This window comes from Elephantulus edwardii, unplaced genomic scaffold (genome assembly GCF_000299155.1).
Source record: "Elephantulus edwardii isolate Elephantulus edwardi_28Jun2011 unplaced genomic scaffold, EleEdw1.0 scaffold00406, whole genome shotgun sequence".
Classification (NCBI taxonomy): Eukaryota; Metazoa; Chordata; class Mammalia; order Macroscelidea; family Macroscelididae; genus Elephantulus; species Elephantulus edwardii.
The window spans coordinates 274,428-292,285 of NW_006400156.1; the positions used below are offsets into that span (position 1 = coordinate 274,428).

The following is a 17,858-nucleotide window of genomic DNA, read 5'->3' on the forward strand; positions in this document are numbered from 1 at the left end:
GCACATGTAATATGCCAATATATTTATTTAACAGAAACATTTTTAATCTTTGATAATTGGCTAGCATTCAAAATTAGTATATAATTGATCATATTTTAATGTTACCTCCTGTATAGTTCATGCTTAATCAGCAAATGCTTATGCATCACGAGCTACTACATGTAATATTCCTCTTTGCAAGCATGTTGTTGTTGTTTATGGTAAAATCAAAACAGACCCATAGCTCACCCTCTGGCAGATTTTCAAAGGCAGTTAGTTGAGGGAGACGATTGCCCATCCTTCTTCCACAGAGCAGCTGGTGGCCTTGAACCGTTTTCCTTTGGAATTGCAGTTCAGCTTCTTGCCACTAGGCCACCAGAGAACACTGCAGAAAAAAAGAGAACATTGTAAAATCTAGTTGCCCTTCCACAGCTCCCCAGCTGAGGTTAAAATAATTAGCCAACTCTCTGCCTTCTATATTAAGTTTCCTTGCTATTAAAGAAATTTTTCATTTCATTATATGTTAAATGCCCTATTTTCCATGTTTGTGCTTTTCATTGGTAATTTTAGGGGATTTCACAAACAAAATGGCTTAAAGAGCATAGTATTGTACTTTCTTGTGTTTCCAAATGCAAAAATGTGCTAATGTGCCTTATGGACAAAACCGTATCTTAGTTATGTTTCGCTTACATGTAAGTTATAGTCCTCTTAGCCATGCTTTCGGAAGATGTTAATGAATCAAAAATATATCATGATTCATAAAATATACTGTGAACTTTTCAATATAAGCGCACATAGAGAACAATTATGTACTGACTGATTGATTGATGAAAATGTGTCCAAAGGCTCAGAGGAACCTAGGAAACTAATACCCAGTATGTCTCTTATGAATTCAGTATTTACAATATATTATCTAAGGCAACTTGGGAATATACACCTGATACAGGCCATGCTTTTTGCAGTCACTTGTTATGCATCAGAGAATTGGACAATGACTAGGGAGGATAGAAGGAGAATTGATGCCTTTGAGCTGTGGTGCTGGAGAAGAGTATTGAATGTACCATGGACTGACAAGAAAACAAACAGATTCATCGTAGAGAGGGTTAAACCAGGCTGCTCCTTGGAGGCAAGGATTCTGGGGCTTTGTCTGACATACTTCGGACATGTTGTAAGGAGAGACAGGTCTTTAGAGAGTGACATCATGCTTGGTAGGGTGGAGGGACAGCGCAGGAGGGGAAGACCCCTCTATGAGGTGGATTGATTCAGTAACTGGGGTACTCGGGATGGGTGTGTCAGAGGCAATGCGATTGGCACACGATAGAGCACGGTTTAGGGCTGTTGTACATAGGGTCGCTATGAGTCGCAAACGACGCGACGGCACATAGCCACAACAACAACAACAACATGTGTATTTGGAGATACATAGATCTGTATATATCTAGACCTCAAGATAGAGCTAGCTCATAGCTTTCCTTCCATTGATTTCTGAGGTATAAATTGTGTGGAGGAGAATTTCCATCGTTCTCCCCTGGAGCCCCTGGTGGATTAGAAGTGTCAGAGAGGTATTAACATTGGGTTAGCTGTGCAATTCCCTATGGACTATGCTTATGCCTACCTCTCCACCCCCCATCTCTCTCTATTTATATATCAGAATCCTAACTCTATTGACAATAAAATCCACTCTTTTTAAAAAAGTATTTTCTTTTTATTCAGCTATAACATTTTCATCTTTTAATTAATCGTTATTTCTGCTAATAGAAAAAATAGAAGAAATAATTATAAATTGATATCTCACCTTCTATTATGATATTTGCAGGTGAAATGAACGAAAATGACTACTAGAATATTTTCTATTCATCAATTTTCAAACATAAAATTTCTATTAATAATCTATTTTCACTCTAAATGTAAACTCTAAATGTAAATGATAACAAAACCTTTGAAATAAAACCCTCATTTATATTTATTTGTAAAAACTAAAAATGAATAAGTTATTCATAACCAAAGCCAAGCTATTTAGAACCTTAATGCTACAAAAATACATTCAAGTTGTATACTCTAAATGAATTTGTGCTTTCTTTGTTTTGCTTTTCTTTTGAAAAGGTGAATTTGGTGAAGTTTGTAGTGGGCGTTTGAAACTTCCCGGAAAAAGAGAATTACCTGTGGCTATCAAAACTCTTAAAGTGGGCTACACTGAAAAGCAACGGAGAGATTTCCTGGGTGAAGCCAGTATTATGGGGCAGTTTGATCATCCTAATATTATCCACTTAGAAGGTGTTGTAACCAAAAGTAAGTATAAAGGCAAAGTATGTTCTTATGTGTGGTTCTTTGACATGCATAATCTCAATTCTTTCTAGTAGGCTATCATTAATTTCAAAACCAAGAGGAACTTGTCTTTAATACTGGTAATAACGAATTTACTGATATTAATAATAAATTAGCTTTTAAAAATAGTATCTAACCTGATATTTATAGATATAAATTTTGTAATTATTTTTAAAATACATATCTTAATCTATAGGCTATGAATTTTGAGTTCAAGAATGTGTAACCAAATGAAAGAAATAACAATTGCCTTCATTCAGCCTAGATAATTCATGTTTATTCTAATAAAATAATAACTTCAAGCTTTAATAAAATCATGAAAATTAACATTCAATAGAATTCTTAGGAACAGAGATATCTACATTCTTTTTAACTTTTTTGCAGCCAGTTTATCTATTTATTACCCATTTTTCACTGAGGTATTTTAATATTACTAGGGTAAAAAATTCTGCATATAAATTGAAAAGGTATGGAGAGAGGACGCATCCCTGATGTACTCCTTTCCTGATTTTGAACCATACAGTGTTTCCATGCTCTTTTCTATGGACTGCTCCCTATTTCAAGTATAGGTTTCACATAAGAACAATCAAGTGTTCTGGGATTCCCATTCTTCTCAAGGTTAGCCACAATATGTTGTGATCCTAACAGTCAAATGCCTTTGCCTAACCAATGAAACACATAGACATTCCTCTTGTACTCTTTGCTTTCTGCCAAGACCCATTTGACACTGGCAATAATGTCTCTACTGCCAAGACCAGCCTTGCATTTCTAGGAGTTCTCTGTCAAGGCTCTGTTCCAGTCATTTCTGGATAATCTTCACCAGGATTTTGCTTGTGTATGATATGATATGATATGATATGATATGATATGAGATATGAAACACAACAACGTCGTTTTAGAGACTGAAGTGCACCTAATCCAGGCCATGGTCTCATAGTTACTTGTTATGCTTCAGAGAGCTGGACAATGACAAAAGATGGTTAAAGAAGAATCAATGTCTTTAAGTTGTGGTGCTGGAGAAGAGTCCTGAACATACCATGGTCTGCCAATAAATCAAAGAAGTCTGTCCCAAATTTCTCCTTGGAGGTTAGGATTTTGAAGCTCCATCTCACATAATTTGGGCATGTGGTCAGGAGGGAATGGTCCTTGGAGAAGGACATCATGCTCAGAAGGGTGGAGGGACAGCATAGGAGAGGAAGACCTTGGATGAGATGGATTGATACAGTAACTGGGGACATGGGGTTAGGTGTGTCAGATTCAGTTAGACTGACTTAGGACAAGGCAAGCTTCAGAGCTGCTGTACATATGGTTGCTATGGGTCACAGTGACTCAACGGCACATAACAACAGAAAAACATGATATTAATGATAGTATTTGGGCATTTCCACATTTTTCAGGTCACCATTTATCTTTTTTTTTAATTGAGAATAAATTTGGATCTCTTCCAGATAGATGGCCAGATAGATATCCTCCAGATTTCTTAGCACAACCTGGTGAGCACGTACAGGGAATAAACAAACTAAATTAAAATTAAAAAAAAAAGAAGATGAAGATTCTCATTATTGGGCCAATTGGCAGCACCATGATGGACGGAGAAGAAATTGAGTTTTTTAAAAATTAAAGCTTACTTGCTCTACAAACTCTTGGAACCATTAGTCAGAAATCAAAAGATAAAGTGCACTGGGAAACTGCTCTCAGGGAACCCTCCAGAGTACTGAGAAGCACTAATGTCAATCTAAAAATTAAAGTGAATCTGATCCAGGCCATGGTCTTTGCAGTTACTTGCTATGTATCAAAGAGCTGAACAAAGACTAAGGATGACGCATCAATTGATGTCTTAGAGTTGTGGTGCTGGAGAAGAGTCTTGAACATACCATAGATTGCCTAGAAAACAAATAGGGATGTGTTGTTTCAAAGGAGTAGAACAGAAGGAAGACTAGCAAAGTGAAATGTGAGAGTCAAGAGCTCGCTTAAGTTAATGACCACAAGCAGCTTCAGAGCCCCTACATTTATTAGCAAAATATTAAAGCATACAGCAAAGCATGATTTCATAAAATGGGTAACTGCCTTCCAAGAAGTTAACCTGGGTAATGGTGACCCATATGGGACATAAAATAATTAGGTTTGAATAGTTTCCCAGGTGACATCATTGTCCTCATAGAATAGTTTTACTCTATTCATAACAGTATTATCAAGAACCTCAGAAACTTTTCATGTTTAACTAAAACTTCTTGTCTCCTTCACGATAGTAGGTGCTCCAAGAGTCTGAGACTGCTTTCAGTCCCACCTATCTTGGCATCTTCGCCTGCTTTCAGGCAGTACAGCCAAGTCCTTTTGCATGTACTACATGGCCATTAAAATCTTCAGTGAACTATAGTAACTACAGGGATGTCTTGGAGAGGGTTAAACCAAGTTTCTTCTTGGAGGCTAGGATTTTGAAGCTTCGTCTCACATATTTTGGGCATTTGGCCAGAAGTGACAGGTCCTTGGAGAAGATCATCATGCTCTGGAGAGTACAGGGACAGTTTAGGAGAGGAAGATCTCAGATGAGATGCATTGATGCAATAACTGGGGCAATGGGGGGTAGGTGTTTTGGATTTAGTGAGACTGGCTCAAGACAGAGCAGGCTTTAGAGCTGTTGTTCTACGCAGGGCCACTATGAGCAGCAGGTGACTTGATGACTCATAACAACAATAACAGAGTTACCAATAGCTAAAAAAAACCCCAAATTTTCAAAGATCCCTAAAATTTATTATTTGTTAAAGAAAATTTAGTATTACTCATAACGATCTATTTGAATTTTATATTTCCTGTGTTGGTAATGAATGTGTATGACAAATCACAATATAATTTTTTCAAATAATTTTCTTTCAGTCATGTAATGAAATATTCATGTGGTGCATAGCTGAAGTAATATTTTATTTTACTCTAGTCTTCTTTGACATTTCAATGTATTCTCAATTTCTCATATTTCCCTCATACTGTACATGCTTTTGATTAGCTATAACTCATAGCAAATTTCTGTACAATAAAATAAAATCTTGCCTGGTCCTTCCATGCTCTTAAATGGATCAGTGCTTACTACCATTGTTGCAGTCACTATCTCAATCCATCTGCTTGATGGTCTCCTTCTCCTTTGATAACTCTTATTTATTTAGAATATTGCCTTATTTTACCAAGAATATTGGCTTTTTAAGTCACTGATTAGCCACTTTTTTTGTGTGTGATGAAGTATTTATTGCACCAAGGAGATAAAATTAGGTTAGAATACAAATACAAGTCCTTCCCTACTAAAAGTCATGAAAGCTTAATCCTTATTTGAGATGCTCCCTATCCTAGGACACAGCATCCTGCTGTGCTGTAATTCACATTATAGAGGATTCTAGTCCATTGCTCACAAGTCTGTAACAACAGCCTACATTACCCATAGTCATGTGAGTCATTTCCCTGATGGGTTTGAGTTTCTGTGAGGCCTTACAATAAGTCACAGGACCCAAAGGACACAAAGGAGTTGGGGAACTGAGTGAAGAATTAACAGATGATTTTAGAAATCATAGAGTGGTACATAAATCAAACATCTGGAACACTATTGACTTCTGACTTTTAGTTGCTACTCTGCCACTTATTTTAGTACAACTGATTGTAAATTCAGTGTCCTTCTTCAGGGACTAGTCCCTCCTGACAACGTACCCACAGTGTGTGAGAAAATCTCATGTTTGGTTCTAAAAAAGCACTCTGGCTGCATATCTCCCGAGACAGATTTGTCTGTTCCTTTGGAATTCTATTCATTTTATTATACTTTACCAACACCATAATTCAAGGGCAAACATTAATTTTTAGTCCTTATTCATTGTCCAACTTTCATATTCATACGAAGCATTTTAAACCCTATGGCTTAGTTTGGGCACAACCTAAGTCTTCTTTGAGCACTTTAAAAAAATCCTTAGCATTTGATTTGTCCAATGCAATATGTCATTTGAGTGCTTGAAAGCTTCTTCATGGATGTTTATTTTGGATACAAGTAGTATAAAATCCTTACAATGTCAATATTTTCTTTTATCTGATGTGATCTGTTGATCGAGGTGTGAAGATTTTTTTCTGTGTTATTTTGAGTTGAAGGCTATTTTGAGTTTGTCATGATCTTCACCACTAAATACATCACTTAAGTTTATCTAACAACCCTTCCATGGTTTATTATTTTGATTTATTTCCAAATGCATGTTTAATATGCATTTTAATCAAGCTTTAAATTATATATTTCAGCTGTGCCTACAAGCAATAAATAATAAATAAATATTATTAAATGACTGTACAATTTAAATTTATTTAATTCTTATTTAGACCATATGACTTTTAAATACTGACAAAGAACAAGGCAAAACAAGCAACAGAAAACTTCTGTGTCAATTTCTATGTCCGTAACACTGAATTATAATAGAACAAATCAGAATACTCATCTAGTATATAAAAAATTTTAAACTTTTAAAATTAAAATATTCTAGATGACAATGTACAAACCCTTCTCCAGACTTCAGTAAAAAAAAAATATTGCATTTCTCATTGACTGAATATTAGCCTGCATTTTTAGATTTGTTTATCAACTTCGCCTTTATAATTCAAAGAAATGAACATCTTCAGTAAGAAAATTCTTTGTAAAATGTAGCAAATAAGCACACATAACCTATATTCTTCCAGGTTTCCTAAAAACAGAGATGTTTCTTAATTTAGTTGGTGTAACAGTACTGTGGTGTTAGCCTAAAAGTTGCCTTTTTAAGCCATTGCAATTATTGCCTTCTGCTCTCCAGCAAACTTAACTGCAGTTAAATGGACTTGCAAATCCCAACATTTGTGAGAGTAGGATAAGAGAAAGAATGCTTCCCACACCAGGCAACAGGACCTAGAGTTGGGCAAGACTTGCTTGATAAACCTCTTTCTCAATACAACAACAATGAGTCTGTGAGTCAACAATAAATAAGTGAAAGTCTTGCTGTTTGTTGGGATGGGTCTAGCGGCACCATGGCGCTGGGCTATGAGCTCTTTATTTGCTTTCTGGGCAGTGAAAGGATATGCTATTCTTACTTTCTTTGGCTATTTCTAAGAGATGTTCACATACTTGTGACCTTATGTACCTTTTTTGTTTATCTCTCCAGATAAGTAAATGAACAGTTTTTGTAAGCAAATTCCATTATTCCATTTCATTGTTAATATATTCAACAAATTCCATCTTGAGCTAAACTCATTGTCTCTGACACACCTACCACCATCACCTCAGTAAGTGAGTCAATCCATCTCACCCACAATCTTCCTCCCTTGTGCTGTCCCACGACCCTTCCAAGCATGATTAGTCTCTCCTTGCAACATTACCAATGTCTGTCAGACAGAGTCAATGTACGTCAGACGGAGTTTCAGAATCCTTGCCTCCAAGGAGCAGATTGGTTTTGCCCTCTCTGTTTGTCCTAGCAGTCCATGGTGTATTCAATACTCTTCTCCAGCACCACAAATCAAAGGCACCAATTCTTCAATCATTCTTAGTCATTGTCCTGCTTTCTGATGCATAGCTAGTAACTAAATACCATGGCCTGGATCAGGTAGACTTAAGTGTCCAGACTGACATAACTGTTCTTCAGTAGTCTGGAGAGGCCTCTGGCAGAGGATTTTCCCAGTGCAATTCATCTTTTGATTTTCTGACTCCTGGTACGAGGAGTGTGGATTGTGGAGCCAAGCAGACTAAAACTGTTAACAATCTCAATCTCTTCTCCATCTGTCATGACACTGCTAATTGGCCCAGTGGTGAGAATCTTTGTTTTCTTGATGCTGAGCTTCAATCCATATTGAAAAGTGCAGTACTTGACCTTCTGCAGCAAATGCAGGCTGTTGATGAGTCTTCCTCCTATCCTATTGCCAAATTCAGATTTATTTAAGTCTCCCAGATGACCTGTTCTGCATATAGATTCTCCATAGTTATGATGAAAATTATTCATCCCTGTTGTACACCTTTCCTGATTTTTAACTATACAGTGTTTCCTTTCTTCTGACAACCACCTCCTGAGCCAAGTATAGGTTTTGCATAAGCATGATCAGGTGTTCCTGGATTCTTATTCTTCTCAGTTAGCCACAGTTTGTTGTCACAGTCAAATGCCTTTTAATATTCAATGAGACATAGACATTCTTTTGGTACTATCTGCATTAGCCAAGATCCATCTAACATTGGCTCTAATATCCCTAGTACCACAGCCTATTTAAAATGCAGTCTGCACATCTGGAAGTTCTCTTTTGATGTGCCGTACAAGTAATTTTTGCATAATTTTCAGCAGGATCTTGCTTGCATGAGATAGTAATGATATTGTTGAATAATTTCTGCACTCTGTCTAGTCACTTTTTTTGAAATGGGAATATGTATTTTCTTCCAGTCAGTTGGTGAGGTGGTTATCCTCCAGATTTCTTAACACAATTTATAGAGCATGTCCAGGGCAGCACCTGCTTGTCTAAATATGCCAATTGGTATGCTGTCAGTTCCTGAGGCCTTGATTTTGCCAATTCCTTCATAGCAGCTTGAACTCCCTCCTTCATCACCATTGTCTCTTGATCTCATGTTGTTTCATGAAATTTCTGTGTCATCCAATTCTATTTGGCAGGGACTCTGCATACTCTATCTTCTCTTAAAGTTTTCTGTATTTTTTCCATATTCTGCCCACAGCATCCTTAAGTATTGCAACTTGAGGCTTGAAAATGTTTTTCAGCTCTCAGCTTAAGAAATGCTGGGCAATTCGGGCCTTTTGATTTTTCTGACTCCAGCTCTATGCACAATTCAATGTAATACTTTGTCTTCTTATGCAGCCCTTTGAAATCTTTTATTCAGCTCCTTAACTTCTTGATTTGGCTTTGCTTTGGCTTCTTGGTGTCATAGTGTCATGTTCAGAGTCTCTTCTGACATCCCTTCCTCCTCTCTCTTTGTAGTGACCTTTTGCATTCTTCCTGGAAGATATTCTTGGCATCCTCCTACAGCTCATCTGATCTTCGTTCATTAGTACTCAAGGCCTCAAACCTGTTCCTGAGTTGGTTTTAAAATTTACATGGGATAGCACCAGGTCCAATTTTGGTTCCTGTGGAATTGATTTAACTTTCTTTAGCTTTAGTTTGAATTTGCATATGAGTAGTTTATAGTCTGTTTCACAGTCAGTACTTGTCCTCATTTTTACAGCTGACATAGATCTTCTCTAGCAATTCTTTCCAAGATCTAATCAATCTGATTCATCAGGTAAATACATGTGTATACTCTGTGCTTATGTTTCATATAAAAAGTATTTGCAATGAATAATTTATTGTTCAGAATTCTATCATTTTATCTCCAACCTCATTTTTGTCACCAAGTCCATATTTTCCTACTATTGGTCCTTCTTCCCTGTTCCCAACTTTTCAATTGCAGTCACTCATTATTACTCATGAATCGTGTTTGCATGTTTGATAGATTTTTGACTGCAAATGTTGGTAGAAATCTTCTATGTCCTTCTCTTTGGCTCTGGTTGTTGGTGCATATACATGGTTAATAGTAGTATTTAGTGGAATTCCTTGTATGTGTATAGATATTATCCTGTCACTTACAACACTGTATTTCCAGATGGATCTAGGGATGACTTTTTAACTATAAAAGCAAGCCCATTTTTTCTTATCTTTTCATCTCCAATCATACGATTGTCTGATTCAAAATGTCCCCTGCCCATCTCTTTTATTTTGTCAAGAGCTAGTATGTCAATTTTTATTAATTCCAAGTATTTCATAACAATGTCCAATTTTCCTCCATTCACATTTTCACATTCCATATTCCAATCACTAATGTCTAGGTACAACTGTTCCACCTCCTTTGTGCTTCCGTATTTGAGGGCTCAATCTCATTTGCCATATCTACTAGTCTACTCTAAATATGCCCTATTGTACATTTGGTTTTTAATGTTCTGTTATTTTGGAAGTAGATTGCCAAGTCTTTTTTCTCCTTTATCTTAATTTGAATGCTCAGCTTTAGAACAATATCTGACAAACAAGCATTTTACAAGAAAGAACAGATGAAGGACTTTTCCCAATTATAGAAGTAACCAAGATTCAGTGTCACCCTCCCTTGACACGTGTGTCTTGAACCATCCCTTTCTCTGTTCTACCAGCACTCCCTTCCACTCCTACCTACCCCATTCAATACCTCCCTCCTCCTATTCAGTCCTTGATATGATGGCTAGATCTTAAGCTTTCTGTGAAAACACCTAATGTTGCTGCCCATCTCTTATACTGTGGCCAGTAAACTCTCTTGAGTTTAGAAGTCTCTAAGTCCAAATTCCATGTAGTAGATTTAGGAAGAATTTCTCTCAGACAGTTCTGATGAAAAGTCTTTTGCCTGGAGTGTCTTCTCCAGGACTATCTTCTTGTGACTTAGTGCTTCTTCTTTGCCATTTTAACAGTAAGATAATTTCCCAAGAGAAGTTTGTCTTCTCTAGATCTGGTATGAAGTACTGTTTCCTTGGCCCTTGGGCATGTGGCCCTTAGGCCTGAAATTAATTTTGCACACTTGCCCTGTCTCGGTATGCCCTGAATATCAGCCACGCCTGACAGAATCTGGGAGTATGGGCATTACCTGATTTAGGGAGGGCAGAGGTGAACACAGATCTTTCCACGATTGATGTTAAGTGTTCACAGATCGACCAACATTCATAACTACTCATTTAACCTTGAGCTATATTTTGCCATCCACATGATCTCTATCCGCCTTGCTCAAACACATTAGTTGTAATAATTGTGTCGGTTCATCTTGTTGAAAATCTTCCTCTCTGTCCCTGACCCTCTACCTTTCCCAGGAGGATGTGTTTTTCAGAACTTCGCTACTCCCGCTAACATGCCCAAAGTATGAGAGACAAGAGTATCACCATACTTGCCTTTGAGGAGCACACTAGATGTATTTCCTCCAAGACAAATTGTTTGTTCTTTTCAGTCTAGAAGATATTCAACCAACACCACAATTCAAAGGCATCAATCCTTCTTCAATTTTCGTCATTCATTGTCAAACTTTCAGATACATAAGAAATATTTTAATACCATGCCTTAAATAATCTTAGTCCAAAGTTGCTCTTTACTGTTCAGAGAAGTACTTAATCATGATTTACACAATATAATATGTCATTTTATTTCTTGTTTGGTATTACCATGGATGTTGATTGTGGGTCCAGAAAAAAGCCAATTGTTAAAATCTTTAAACTTTTCTCTATCTATCATGATATTGCCTATTGATCCAGTGTTGCAGATTTTCATTTTCTTTATATTAAGATAGAATCTATATGGAAGGTTATATTATTTTTCTTCTCTAGTAACTTGTGAAGTCTTTTTCACTTTCTGCTAGCAAATTTGTGTCATCTGTATACCACAGTTGTTGTTTAATCTTCTTCCAATTCTGATGCCACGTTTTTCTTAATATAGTGGATCTAGTTAGGTAGTACAATATGAGTTTTGGTTCTCCCAAAAACACCCGTGCGAACCTCTGCAAGTTAATGAAACATTCAGAATCTTAATTTCCTTATCAGTGTTGTGGATTTAGAATAACACTCATTTTCAAGTGCTGTGAAAATAACATGAATCAATAAATTTAAAGATCACTATGGTAATGACAGAATCAATAAATAATAAGTATATTTATTGGTGAAACTGAGGAAGATCTGAAGCACTTGCTACAGAAGGTCAAGGACTGCAGCCTTCAATATGGATTGAAGCTTAACATCAAGAAAAAAAATTCTCACCACTAGGTAGCATCATGATGGAAGGTGAAAAGATTGAGATTATAAACAACTTTAGTTTGCTTGGCTCCACATCAACACTCTTGGCATCAGCAGCCAGGAAATTAAAAGATGTATTGCATTGGCAAAGTCTGCTATCAGAGACCCCTCCAAAGTGCTGAAACACAATGATGTCAGCCTGGAGACTAAAGTGTGCCCAATGCAGGACATGGTCATTGTAATCACTTGCTATGCATCAGAGAGCTGGACAATGACTAAGGATTATAGGAGATTAATTGATGCCTTTGAGCTGTGGTGTTGGAAAAGAGTATTGACTATACATACCATGGACTTCTAAGAGAATGAACAAGTTCATCCTAGATAGGGTTAAACCAGGTTGCTCCTTGGAGGCAAGGATTCTCAAGCTTAGTCTGACTTACTTTGGGCATATTGAAAGGAGGGACTAGTCCTTGGAGAGGGATATCATGCTTGGGAGGGGAGAGGGACAGCGAAGGAGAGGAAGACCCTCAATGAGATAGATTGATTCAGTGACTAGGTTAATGTCAGAGACAATAGATTTTGCACAGATAGAGCAGTGTTTAGAAATATTGTACATAAGTTCGCTATGAGTCACAGTTGACTCGAAGGCACATAACAACAACAACTAGTTAATATTTTTTCCATTTATTCCTGATCTTAAACTTGGAATTTTTTCATTTTTTTAATCTTTGATGCATTTTAATCTAATTAATATTTCACTAACATTGCCTTTCTGTGAAACTTACACCACCGTGCTCTTTAACTTTTCAATTCTCTCACAATTCAACTCACATTTCTTCATCTTGGCAAGAGTCGCCATTATCTCCAGTATGAAATATCATTTTCTTTTTGGGACAGAGTGCCAGAACTAAGGTTTGATGTTTTGTTTTGGGGGGTTTTTTCAGTCTATTTTTTTTCAGTATGTTACTATATTGTTATTCAAATGTTTTTGAATTTTGACTCCTCACTTTTGTTTAACTCCTTAGATTAAAACATCTCCTTCGTCAATATATGGGACACAAACTAAATGTTTATCTAAATTTACAGTATCCAAAGAACTCTGTTCTCTTAGTGTTTAGATCCTTAATTGCTGATGGTAAAGTTGTCAGTTTAAATCCAACCGTCTACTACCATAAAGATCATAGCCTTGAGGACCCTGTCTGTGGTGCAAAGGTTTATTGCTGGGTTTTTTTTTGTTATTGATGATAATGATCTTTATTTTTTTTTTGCTTAGAATAATTGACACATACATTACAACAGTGGGGAACATGTCACAGATCTTAATAATAGAGCAAGATAGGATAACGCTCTGATGTTGTTCATTATTGTTTTGTGCTGTTGAGTCACCTGGGGCTCATAGAGGCTCTATGTACAACAACTCTGAATCCTGTCCTGTCCTGAGCCAGTCTCAATGATTCCGACACAACAATCCCCATTTCCCCAGTTACTGTTTCATCAGGGGCCTTCCACTCCTGTGTTGTCCCTCCAACCTGCTTAACATGATATCCTTCTCCAAGAATCAGTCTCTCCTGCCCAAAGTATGTGAGATGGAGCTTCAAAATTCTAGCCTCCAAGGAGAAACTTTGATTCACTCATAGGGTTGCTATAAGTTATAGTTTACTTGATTGTACCTAACAGTAACAACTACTATACATAAATTAATAACCTTAAACACTTCGAAGTCTGATAGTATATGAAAAAAAGGAAATAAAGATTGTTACATAGGTTAAAATAAGGTGTATGTGTGTATACGCAGAAGCAAAATTACAAGCAATTACATTGTTTTTGTTACGTACTATCATGTCAGGGACAACTCATAGCTGACCCTCCAGCAGATTTTCAGAGGCTGTAAATCATACCCAAGGTGTCTGCACATCTCTTACCCACAGAGAAACTGGTGGAAACCAATCACATGACTCTGAATATTGCACTAGAGCTCCGAGATATTAAGGAGTTGAACAGAAGATTTCAAATGGCAGCACGAGAAGACAAAGTAAAGTATTATAATGAAATATGCAAAGAGCTTGTGTCAGAAAATCAAAGGGGCCAAAATCACACAGCATTTCTTATGCTGAAGGAACTGAAGAACAAATTCAAGTCTTGGGTTGAAACACTTAAGTTGACAGCATGACTCTCTATTCACTAGAGCCAACCGAGCTCCCTGATAGCAATTATAGTAATAAATAAATATTTACTATGAGTTATCAATAGTATTGGCCAGCCACTAATTTAAAACAAAACAAATCTCATATTAATCTGTGTCTATAATTCATTGCAAGGAGTTGGAATTGTCTCATATCTGAACTTTAGTGGGTTTTGGAGGTTATAATTTCATGGGAATAAATTTCCTATCCTTGTCCTGTGGAGCTGGTGGTGCATGCAAATAACTGGAGATTCATTTGAGTTAGTAGCACAACTCTGTACAGATTAGGTCACCAGAGCTCATTCTTATGTCTATTTATTGCTATTCAGTTGAAACAAGCTCTTGGTTGGCTCGCCAGGTAGATTTCAGAAGCTGTAATTCTTTGGGAGGGGGGCTGTTATTACTTGTTTTTCTCCTGATGGATTTGAACAACCTCACTTTGAGTTGAGAGCACAACTCACTACTTATTAGGCCACCAGAGCAGCATACTATAGAACCTTGCTTAAGTTTAGAAATTGTTCTATGTGAATAGGTCCTGACTAGGACAAACTAAAACCACTAAGCCTCTCATACTGAGAAAAATTTCCTGATAAGTTTTTGTAAAGTCAAAACTCTATACTTAGAAGTAAATTCCAATATTAAAACCATGAGCTATATTTAATCACTGTGAATCTAGTCTTAAAATTACCAGAGTCTGGGATCAAAATTACTAGAATCTAGGCTCAAAAAATAGACACAGAGTTGTAAGTTATAGGTTTAAAAAATTATTTTAATCAAATGCTATATGATGCAGTCCACCATGTGCCTACTATAAGTGACAAACTCATTCAACGCTTTTGAGTGGGACTCAACCTACATGGGGGGAGATTGCCAGTCCTACTCCCTGAGACCTGCTGGTGGAATTGAGCTGCAAGACAGGCATGACTTTGGGATGAGTACTATAACTCCCTGCAGACTATGTCAACAAAAGCACCTAAGTAAATAAACACAATATAAATATTTAAAATGTGTCTTTGTTTTTATTTTTTGTTGTTATATATTAGTTGAAGCTGCATTTCTCCATTATAAATGTAGCTCTGGATGTTCAATTTAGGAAGTCTTCAACTTGTTTTTAATTTGCTATGTAGCAACTCCCTTTACTGGTGTCCTTAATTTCATGCTCTCTGATCTGATGCTAATTTATTCTGCAATTATTCTCAACCTGCAGCATTCAGATAATGAGACATAAATGCAACTAAATCGTGTGATTTTTCTGATTGAAGCTGTGGTAGGAACTCTGAAGTAGCATTCCTATGGGTGGTGTCATCATGAGCCATCATTTTTCTTGTATCACTTCTTTACTTTCCAGGAACATGGGACTTCACTCAAATCTCCCCTACGATTTGTTGTTATGCAGGACACATCCTAACTATTGATATTTTCTAGAGTGATTTCCTGACAGATGACTTTAAAAAAACTCACAGGTCCTAGTTTAATTGACTCATTTACAACGCAAAACACTCTAGTGTAATATATACAGTGCCAACTTTTACTATTTATAGAGATTCAGAAGTAAAAGCAAGGTGAAAATAAATATATTTATTGTAGTATTCTTAATTATTTAAGGGTTTTTTTCTGAAAGTGAGAATAATTATGAAAGGTGAGTAAAAAAAATAATATCTATGAAGTTAGACTTGTTAGATGCTGTCGAGCTTAAAACAACTCATAGTAACCCTGTGAACAAAAGATCTGAACCCTGTTCCCTCCTGCACCATCCCCACACTTCCTGATACACAAGAGCCAATTGTAGCAGTCACTGTGTCAATCCACATGGCTTAGGGTCTTTCTCTTCTTCACCAGCTTGACACCCTTCTGAGCATCATGTCTCCAAGGAAGAGCATCTCCTAGCAACATGCACAAAGTATGTGAGGCAATGCTTCATCTTTCTTGCTTCCAAAGAGCACTCTGGCTTCAATCTCTCAAAGATATATCTGTTCTCTTGGATTTCCATGGGATTTTTAGTGCTCTGCTCCAATGACACAGCTCAAAAGCATGGATTCTGTCTCAGTCATCTTTATTCAATGTCCAGCTCTCAGATGCATACATAGTCATTGGAAAGACAACAGCTTGAATCAGATGCACATTAATCCTCAAACTGATTATCATTATCCCTCAGTAATTTGGAGAGATCCCTACCTGCAGATTTTCTGAGGGTTATTGTTTCTTATTTCCTTACTTCTGGTAACAAGGGTGTTAATTGTGGATCCAAGTAAGATGAAACTGTTGACAATTTGAATCTCTTCTACATCTATTATGATGCTACATATCAGTCCAGTGGTAAGAATTTTCCTTTACTTGACACTGAGATGCAATCCATACCGAATTCTGCCAAAAAATCAATAAATCAGTAAATCAGAACCAAGAGAGGATCTTGAATCAATTCCATCTGAATTTCATGATCATCTTAAGAATAGGTTTGATGTACTATCATTAATCATCAATGATCAAAGACAGATATGTTGTGGGGTAATATCAAGGATATAATCCATGAAGAAAGCAAAAGATCATTATAAAAACAGATGTGAAAGAAAAAAAATCAAAATGGCTATTGAAGAAACTGTAAAGATTATATTGGAGCATCGAGAAGCCAAAACAAAAGGAAAGAATGCATGTCAAAATAAAAAAGCTGTAACAAAGATCTCAAAGGGCAGCTTGGGAGGAAGTATTATAAGGAAAGTTAAATTAAAATTATTAAATTAATTCTATTTTGTCATCTGCATATCACAGGTTTTTGATGAACCTTTCTTTAAACCTGATGCCAAATTCTTCTTTATAAAGTACAGTTTCAAAATGTATTTGCTCATCATATAGATTGGAAAGGTATGGAGAAATGATCCCTGACATACCCCTTCCTGATTTTAAACCATGCAGTGTGATATTGCTCTGTTTGAACAACAGCTTCTTGAGCTAGATATAGATGTCACAGGAGCACGATTAAGTGCTCTGGGATTTCTGTTCTTTTCTATTTTAGTGAAGTTTTTTTATGACCCAAAGTCTAATGCCTTTGCAAAGTGAAGAATACGAAATAAACCTTCTGGTACTCTCTGCTTTCTGACATTAGGGGTGCTATCCCTAGTGTCATGACCACATTTAAACCTTCGGAACTTCTGGAAATTCCCTTTCAATGTACTATCCTCACAATTGTTCAAAGCACAACAATATTTTACTTGCATGTTATTATAATGATATTATTTGATAATGTCTGCATTCTGTTGAATTATCTTTCTTGAAAATGGTAACAAATATAGTTATTTTCCAGTCATTCAGGCAGCTGTCCTGTAAATTTCATAACAGACTGGGGAACATATAAATGGTTTCATTGTTAATTGATAAATGTCAGGTGGTATCCCATCAATTCCTGGGGCCTTATGTTTTTGCCAATGCCTTTAACATAGCTTGAACTTATTAATATTATGTGGGATTATTGACAGACCATATTTTTTGCTGTATATGTTTATTATTATTATTATTATTATTATTATTATTATTATATTTACAGAGACTTTGGATTTCCATTGTTGTACTTTTCTGCCTTCACCGCCCCCCTCCCCAGTACACTTATCTCTTTGAAATGTAAAGGAAAA

The 17,858-nt window shown here is 36.4% G+C and overlaps 1 protein-coding gene across 1 annotated transcript in view; it reads left to right on the top strand.

Annotated features, from left to right (window-relative positions):
* Nucleotides 1-17,858, top strand: part of EPHA5 (EPH receptor A5) — a gene marked incomplete at its 5' end in the record, with an annotated part of 293,683 nt that overhangs the window by 217,153 nt on the left and 58,672 nt on the right. Inside the window, one exon of the mRNA XM_006902399.1 lies at nucleotides 2,083-2,268. Within this exon, the coding sequence (XP_006902461.1) occupies nucleotides 2,083-2,268 (186 nt within the window). The remainder of the gene's footprint in view (nucleotides 1-2,082; nucleotides 2,269-17,858) is intronic.